This window comes from Glycine soja, chromosome 18, assembly GCF_004193775.1.
Source record: "Glycine soja cultivar W05 chromosome 18, ASM419377v2, whole genome shotgun sequence".
NCBI classification, from domain to species: Eukaryota; Viridiplantae; Streptophyta; class Magnoliopsida; order Fabales; family Fabaceae; genus Glycine; species Glycine soja.
The window spans coordinates 43,124,889-43,133,940 of record NC_041019.1 but is presented as its reverse complement, the minus strand read 5'-3'; the positions used below and the strand labels follow the sequence as shown (position 1 = coordinate 43,133,940).

General features: G+C 30.0%; 1 protein-coding gene across 1 annotated transcript; it reads left to right on the top strand.

Annotated features, from left to right (window-relative positions):
* The first annotated feature begins 3,010 nt into the window (after window positions 1-3,010).
* Window positions 3,011-6,189, top strand: LOC114397617 (probable protein phosphatase 2C 4). The gene is made up of 4 exons (XM_028359738.1): window positions 3,011-4,741; window positions 4,847-4,960; window positions 5,475-5,739; window positions 5,842-6,189. Exons 1-4 carry the CDS (start codon window positions 3,356-3,358, stop codon window positions 5,949-5,951), a joined length of 1,875 nt encoding a protein of 624 aa, XP_028215539.1. The 5' UTR covers window positions 3,011-3,355; the 3' UTR covers window positions 5,952-6,189.
* Window positions 6,190-9,052: the final 2,863 nt, after the last annotated feature.

The following is a 9,052-nucleotide window of genomic DNA, read 5'->3' as shown; positions in this document are numbered from 1 at the left end:
GTGATAATGTCATACTAATATATTTCTTATTTAAAAGATGAAAACAAGTTTTATGTATAAAGATCTAACTTCAACCTCAATATGCATTAAAGCTAAAAACCAATGTTAAAACAAATCAAGACATTATCCCAAGTTTGTGTTTTTAATATCTATTAAGAGTTTATGCACTATTGTAGTTAAAAAAAAAAAGTTTATGCACTATTAATATATAGGAATGAATAATTAATTTTACTGTCTAATCACAATTTTTTCTTGAGCTTTCATTGAGTTCATCCTTTCATTCTTTATCCTATTAGTTATTCTTTTAGAGAAAATATATATAACTATTACAATTCATCATTCAAATCCTCGAGTATGACATTGAATTTTCTTCATAAACACGAGAAAAGTGTAGAATCTGAAGATACTTAAATAAAATAATGCTAAAAGATTTGAGCTTGCAGAAAATTATACAATAATACTTAATTTTTCTATAAAGAATTCCATGTACTTGAATAATTTATTAGTGAAACTAATAGTATCTTATCAAGGATTATATGTACCCTAATTATTAAAGATGACATAATATAATTCCTCTTTATTTATTATCGTCTATCATTTATATCTTATGCTAACAACTAGTCTAGAATTTTGATTTTATAAATTAAGTTTTTAATAAAAAAGTTCTAAGAAATTTGTTCTTCAGTGTTTTCATAATACGATTATCTATTTTATCATACAATTGTGTTTTAATTTGTTATTTTTTAAATCTTGATTCTTTATACTTTTCTATCTTTTACAAAAAAAAAAGTCAATTTTTTTTAAAAGGTTCGACAACAAAATTAAACCCTATTTCTTGTGTTTATTTCTTAGCTTTTTAGATACTAAATAAATTAAATTTACATAATTTAACAAGAGTTTAATGACCAAACATTAACCATATAAAATAGTTTTATATCCATTTATAAATCATCATTAATATGATTTTTAAAGTATTTATTGATAAAGTTAACATGTTTATCATACATGAAATTTGTGATTAGAGATTAAATAATGTTAAGTTAGTTATATTTATATATATTTAAGTCCAAGATATAAAATAAATTTTTTGCTATATATGATCAATCCATATATTATTTATATTATGTAAAAAATTATTTATTATGAATAATAAATGTTTGAATTTAATAGCATCAATAAATAAAATATTTACGAAATATAATATATTTATTAAAATTAATAAATATATTATATTTAATAATTTTATTAAATTTAATTCTTTATTATTATTTAATAAATAAGATAATTAATACTATTTAATGATATAATAAATAGTATCATTTATTGAATGTATTAAATAATAATAAATAACTAACTTTAATAGTATCATTAAATATAATGCATTATAATTGTAAATATTATTAATCTTATAATTGTAAAATATTTGGGTCGCATTATAATTTTCATCTTATAACCAATAAATAGATGAAAAAAAATAAATTTTTTTATAAAATTAATGTTATCATCATTAATTATTTTTTGTTTTGTAGTCCATATCATTAATATGATAAGAGATATAACTGAAAAAAATAATTAATTTACATTAAAAAATAATTAATTTTTACACTATGGTTATATGTAATATAGGGAGGAGTATTATTTAGTCCTTCTATAAATACTTTATTAATTTTATTAAATACATACATTTTTTGCTGTGTATGATTACTATTATAAGGAATATAAATAAAAATAATAATTAATATTACATTAAAAAAATTAAAATAATAATTATTTTGAGACTTATTTTTTTTTACTCGGCATTTTTTAGTACAATAAGGTTAGAATCTATGATATCAGGTAAACTACCTAAACCTATCACCACTAGGTCCGGTGGAATTTATATATAGTGTACAAACTCCATCTAGAACTGAAGAAGTTCAAGCCCATTCATTAAGTTTTGCTAGATCTGCACTTGCAAGATCATGTATTGTTTGGTCAGCCTTGGATCTCAGGCATGTGTACTGTTTCATTTAAGTCAAAATACCATGCTGAAAATACTCATTATCAATAGTTATACATATCTCACAATTAAATTCTGCTTTGTCTTTGTTGTCTCCATGAAGTTGAGGAATCTCATAGTTCAATTGCATGCTCAGATTCTCCACATTTATTTTAATCATTTGTTGTTCAACATTCAACAATATCATATTAGTGAGTCTGGACTAAGATTTTGTATCCTTTATCATCCAATCACCATCTATACAGCGAATAATCATGGCAATGAAGCAAGCAAATCACTAACAAGAAATGACAAATTGTTTAGTATAAGGAGAATAAAATATATCATTAATATTAGATCGACAATAATAGAAAATCTCTGCATTCATGCTTACAAATGAAAGGATTTTTTTTAAAAAAAAAACCTCTTCCGGTCAAATAAAATAACTAAAGATCAACAACATTTTTCTTTTCAAATATTTTATCAAGATTGTATATTTAGAATTTAAACTCAAAAAAATTAGTTAAGTTAAAATAACTTTATATCATATAATCCATAGGGTTGGGTTGGTATGATAAGGTAGGATCCACTTGCATTTATATGTGGAAAAAATAATTCATTTAGTTAGAAATTTTATATTTAAATTTTATCGTAGGTAAAAATTTACTTAGACCAACAACAATCACGTTCTTAAATCATATTAATCTTTGGTTGAATAGCTTAAAAGATACACTATTCGGATGTATCAATATGTAAGTTATTCTCAATTCTAAAACCTTTCATGTTTATTTTCAATTGCTACAAACTAAAAAAATCAAATAATCTATAAGCATTTAATATATATATGTATATATCCGCCATTTCTGTTTCTTAAATATAGTTTTAAAATAAAATAGAAGGTAGCAATAAAAACCTTCATAAATGCCTCCCACGCCGTTTCTATGCTAACTCTAGCAAAGTCAAAAGCATCCAAATTAATTTTAATTGCTATTTCAATTTAAAAACTACACCACGTTCCCCCTTATAAACTCTTCCTTATTCAAACTCACCACTACCAAAATAAAGAAACTCTTCCTCATTCAAACTCACCACTCTAAAATAAAAGAAAAAGAAAAAACCTGTCTCTCTCAGCCTTTTACTCAAACTCAGTCAACTAACTGATCAGAAGAAAGGAAAAATAAATTAAACCATAAAAGAAAAACTACCATGAACTAACTAGAAGAAAACAACATTTCCATTTTAAAAATTTAAAGAAGTGTCACAAAGTCAACACCCCCTCCCTCTCCCCTCTCTTGCAAAAAACCCTGTTCCTTGCATTCAACCCTGTTTTGCTCAGTTCTGTTCTGTTTTACTCTGCTTCCCTCTCCTCTGCTGTCTATGCAATGCAAGTTGCTTCACTTTCGGCATTGCCACACCCACATCCAAAGCTCAAAACTTGAACCCTTCACTGTCTTTCACTCACCAATGGGTAATCGAATCAGTAATCTCTGCCTCTGTTCCTCCGGCGACGCCTCCAGGAGGTTCGAGAACAGAGCTTTCTTCCTCTCCAAGCAACACCAGAATTCCCTCGGAAACTCCATCTGCTACGTGAGACCTGACACGTGCCGGTTCTCCGTTGATGACATCACCCTCTTGACTTTCCGGTCAGTGTCCGGCGCCACCGTGAGTGCAAACACGTCGGCGACGCCTTCAACTTCGCTCGATGATTCACTCCAACACAGCGTAGTTTTGGATTCCTCTGCTTCATTTGAGAGCTCTGGCTCCTTCACTTCCACTTTAGTGCCTTTTCAGCATCAACATGCTCGTGGATTCTCCGTGGGAGGCTCTACAGAAAGAGGGTTGTATTGGGGTCTTCGTGATCGTGTGGTGAACGGTGAAGGGTCTATTGAGAAAGGTTATTCTGAGGTAGCAATGAAGAAGGGGAAAAGAAGTAAAAGAAATTTGAAAAAGGTTCTGAGTAGAGCGTTTTTAAGTATTGGGAGAAGATCAGTTTTGAAGAAAAATGATAACACTAATGCGAGAGTGAGTTGTAGTACTGGTTTGAGTTTGCAAGGTGCTGAGGGTGATAATGATAACTATTTGGATGGTGATGAGTGTGATGTGTTAATGGGGTGTGAGAATCTTCACTGGGCACAAGGGAGAGCTGGTGAGGATCGTGTGCATATTGTGATTTGTGAGGATCATGGATGGGTTTTTGTGGGGATTTATGATGGTTTTAATGGCCCAGATGCCACTGATTTTCTTCTCAACAATTTGTTTTATGCTGTGAATGATGAGCTCAAGGAGATGTTGTGTGCTCACAACAAGTTTGAATCCATGGCTATGGATTCAGACTCTTTGGAGTTGGAGGAGAATGTGTTGTTATCAGGTAAGGGAAATGGAGGGGTTGATGGTGGTTGTTCTTCAAGTGAATATAAAGAAAACTATCCAATTGAAAATGAAGAGTTAAATTTGGAATGTGCATCAGAAGGAGAGGAGGGAATGAATGGGATAAATAGTCAAAAAGTGGATTTGAGTCACTCAGATGTGTTACAAGCTCTTTCAGAGGCATTGAGGAAGACTGAAGATGCATTTTTGAAGACTGTTGATGAGATGATTGGTCACAACCCTGTGTTGGCTATGATGGGTTCGTGTGTTTTGGTGATGTTGATGAAGGGTCAAGATGTTTACTTGATGAATGTGGGAGATAGTCGTGCAGTGTTGGCCACTCACACTGGGGAACCTCTTCAGCTCACCATGGACCATAGCACTCAAGTGAAAGAGGTACCATGTGCTTGTGCAATGCAACTTGTTTTTCTGAGCAATGAATGAAGGTTGGTGTGTTTTATGTTCATATGACATAGTTTGTGAGACCTTTGTGAATCTCAGGAGGTTTACAGAATCAGGAGGGAGCATCCTGATGACCCTTTAGCAATAACTAAAGGCCGGGTGAAGGGTCGCTTGAGTGTCACAAGGGCTTTTGGGGCTGGGTTCCTTAAGCAGGTAATTTTATAGTCTTTGCTGAATTACTTACATTACTGCATAAAAAGCATTTTCATGGGAGATTTCATTGTGAATAATATCCCAGAGAATTTAGTATTTAACTGAACTTAACGATGTCATATAATCTATGAAACTAACTTTAACTGTAATTATGACCTTTGACTCTTCGGTAAGACTCCAATATATTTCTATAAGTTTTGATCCTTTGAGTTCAAGACATTTAGTCACACATAAAAGCTTCTTGCTCCTTTTCAAGAATGTGTTCTAGACTTTGTTGCTGTTGTTAGTGCATAAAAGCATGCAATGCTAGTTTCATACTCCTATTTTTTACTGTTACATTGAATTATAGATTAATATTCTTCACAAGTAATTATAAGACAAGTCAACTTTGTTACGACTCAATCATAGCACATCTAGCATGTTAACAGTCTTAAAATTTATTAGCACCCCAGTTACTACTTCAATGGACCACTATATTTCACCCATGTCATGATTTTGTTGGTCCATTTTGCAGCCTAAGCTAAACAATGCTGTGCTAGAGACTTTCAGAGTGACCTACATAGGGGAATCTCCATACATCACATGTTTCCCTTCACTCCACCACCACAAGCTCAGCACAAATGACAAGTTCCTCATACTATCTTCAGATGGACTTTACCAATACTTCACCAATGAAGAAGCTGCTGCCAAAGTAGAGTCATTCATCACCATGTTTCCTGATAGAGACCCTGCACAACTTCTCATTGAAGAAGCACTAGGTCGAGCAGCAAAAAAGGCTGGTACAAAACACTTTTTTCTCCTCAACTATGTTTCAACATGAACTGAAAGAAATTCACAAGTGGTCAAAACAATCTTAGTTAGGTTGATTTTCATTGTTGCAGGTATGGAGTTTCATGAGTTGCTTGATATTCCACAAGGGGAACGCCGTAATTACCATGATGACATTTCCATTGTCATAATCTCCATAGAGGGAAAAATATGGCGGGTGTAAATATGCATATGATTATAGTAACTAAGCACTGAAACTTTGGGGCATTCCTTCTAGTTCTTCTTTGTTACCTCTTTCTAACATTTTTTTCAATACCAAAGATTCAAAATTAGGGGCAATCAAGAGCTACTAGTTCAAATTCCCTTCTAGAAAGGACCAGTTCTGTTTTGATAATCCATCAATCTTTTGTTTTCTTTCAGTGGTATATCTACATTCCAAATAAATATTCCCTTTTCTCTAAGAATTTAATAACATTGTCATAACCTGATCATAAAGTCAACGCCCATTTTATTTCTCCAATGATACCAAAATGACATGCAGTTGACAAAAGATCCTTATTTTGTGCGCTAAATTCATCAAGAATTTAAATAATCAGTTTCAAACAATGAGAAGCTGTAAGAAGGGTCCACAAAATAGTTTGACTTTAAAGTAACAACAATTTCAAAAGGCTTAGTCAACCTATTAAGGAGCAGGAAGTAGTAGATTTGGATATAATAGGGTTGATAGTCTAAGAACTTGTCCCATTTAATTCAAACTCTGCATGGTTGAAATTAATGATTGTTTATATATAATCTATGGCAAATTGATTTGGAAAGCAAAGTTTTAATTTGCTCGAAGAAAAAAGTATACTTCATGGCATTTTTTTGCTAATGTTTAATTGCCAATTGGTTTCAGCAAAACATGTACAAATCATGCGTGACAATGACAATTCTAGAAAATATGAACTTCAACTACACTACGTAGATTGATAGGCACAAGGGTCGTAAAAGACAATGCAATAGGTCTATGGTAATTAGAAAACGCGTGGTTGATTTTAAAATTACATGCACGTACACAGATCAATCTATACTAGGATGTTTAACAGTGACTTAGGTCTATCTAAGATCTTTGAAGCAGTACCCTAGTGAATCATTCTCTTGAAATGCACAAGCCACTATAGATTCTACGTTCTACCTCCAAGATTTTTTTTATTCTGAATTTTTTGTATAAAGGAAAGTTTAAATTGGAAGGCACGGCTCTTTACATGGTTAGGAAAGACAACCTCAACAATGATTCAAAGTATATATATATATATATATATAGACACACAACAATAATCTAATAATCAAACCCAAGTTACTAGTGTGAGTGAAAGACTCAACCAAATGTCCCAACACCTTCCTCCAATATGTAGATGTTAAAGCTAACCCAAAAATATTTTACTCATTGAAAAACAGAGAATATAGAATTTCACTATGTTTGTTTGGATAAATTTCTCTATAAATGCCTAAAGAGAAGAAATCAAAAAGATAAAATAATTTGAGTTTATCCTATAAGTTAAAATCAATTTATACGTTTAATTTTTATAAAAGTTATTTCATTTAACTCTTCCAAAAATTTAGATACATAATTTAATTTTAGCTTATGAAAGAAATTTAATTCAGTTTGTCTTTTTTTTCTTCTTCTTTTGTAAGTGTTTATAGAATTATAGCGAAGTTTACCTAAACACCAATTTTGCCTTAACTTTTTGTTGTGTTATGTGATGACATCATGGAAGTTTCTTGTGTGCTGAAATTTGTTCCGCTAATTTTTGTTGGATATAAAATTGTGTATTAATTTTTACTCAGTAACGTAAGTTTTTTCATGGTTCATATCATGATAACAAAGTTCAATTTTTAAATTTTGTGTTACGTGATGAAATTAATTGAGGGAGCATCTGACTATGGTGACTCTAGCTAGGTAACTTGTGTTGTGAAATAAAATCATTTACGTGTTTTACCTAATAATTTTAACTACTTGAATAGAGGGAGGATTGTCCATTGTCCGTGCTTGAATTTCAAAGGTTAATTTAATTTCTTGTATAAAGAGAGATGGTCGGATAAGTGTTCGGAATAGTTGTTTTATTATGACTATTGATTATCTTTTTCTTTGATATGTATGTTCTTCCTTGCTATAGAATTATTGTTTAAAAAATTGAACTAGCTGATTTGATTGGAAAAAATTGTGAATGGATTAGGTATATGATTTGTTTAATCCGAAAAGAACTGCTAATTTCAAAATCAATGGGCTAGTCAAATTTGTCCAAAATAGATTATGAAAATTCGAGAAACTAGTTGTTTTAACTCAAACATTTTTACCTAAAAAACTTATAAATGTTTATTCAACATTTTTTTATTAAATAAGGGACTAATGTCAAGTTATAAAAGTCTATGGTTCACTTATAAATTGCTATTATTTAATCTCTTATATTAGTGATTTTTTTAATCTTGCAGAGCATATACTATAATCATTTTGTATTAATATAAGATTTTGTCTTAGTTCCTTTTATGATTTGCATGAGTTTATTATTTAATATACATATAATATTAAAATATAAATTAGAATCTGTTCAAATATAATTAAATGTAATTAAATCAATAAATCGTGAAATAATATCTCCATTTGTTCTTTGATTTTAAAAGCAAATGGTAGAAATGTAGAATGAAGCATATTTATTCTTAGAAAAAGCTTTTCTAAAGTTAAATTATCTCTATGAACATCGGTAATATTTAACCTATGATGATCTTAACCTAGTTAGGTTAAGATTATCATGTACCTGAAATTAATGAAATATTAATACATTATATTATTAATTAATCCCTTTATAGACAGATTTATTTTAAATAAATTTATGAAATAATAATACATTATTATTTATTCAATTTATAGACAAATAGATTTTATTTATTTTTAATACTGTTCACATAAATTGTGCACTTCGGATTGACAAATTTCTTGAGACCCTAATTCTTCAAAAATGCCAAACTAAGATAATTTTGATTGGTTCAGTGTACAAATTAATAAAAGAGAGAATCTCTCTTATTTTATGTTAAAAATATGTGTGGTACATGACAGTGACATAATATAGGACTGCTTGTCTTGTTTTCAACAAAACAAATTAATGAATATGAAACACACATAAAAAAATGTAAATTGAAATAGTTTGAACCTTTTCAGAAATAAGAGTGACAAAACAGATTGAATTTGTTAGGTAAACCTGTTTAGGCCTTTTTTTTTATTAATTTATCCTGTTTTAGCCAGCTAAAAAATAGATTGAGAAAGAAAATGAGACAGATCGATCGGTC

Coding starts and splice junctions, on each gene's coding strand:
- LOC114397617 (XM_028359738.1), top strand. CDS start 3,356: ATGCAATGCAAGTTGCTTCACTTTCGGCATTGCCACACCCACATCCAA. Junction 4,742..4,846: donor ATAGCACTCAAGTGAAAGAG/GTACCATGTGCT, acceptor TGTGAATCTCAG/GAGGTTTACAGAATCAGGAG. Junction 5,740..5,841: donor TCGAGCAGCAAAAAAGGCTG/GTACAAAACACT, acceptor TCATTGTTGCAG/GTATGGAGTTTCATGAGTTG.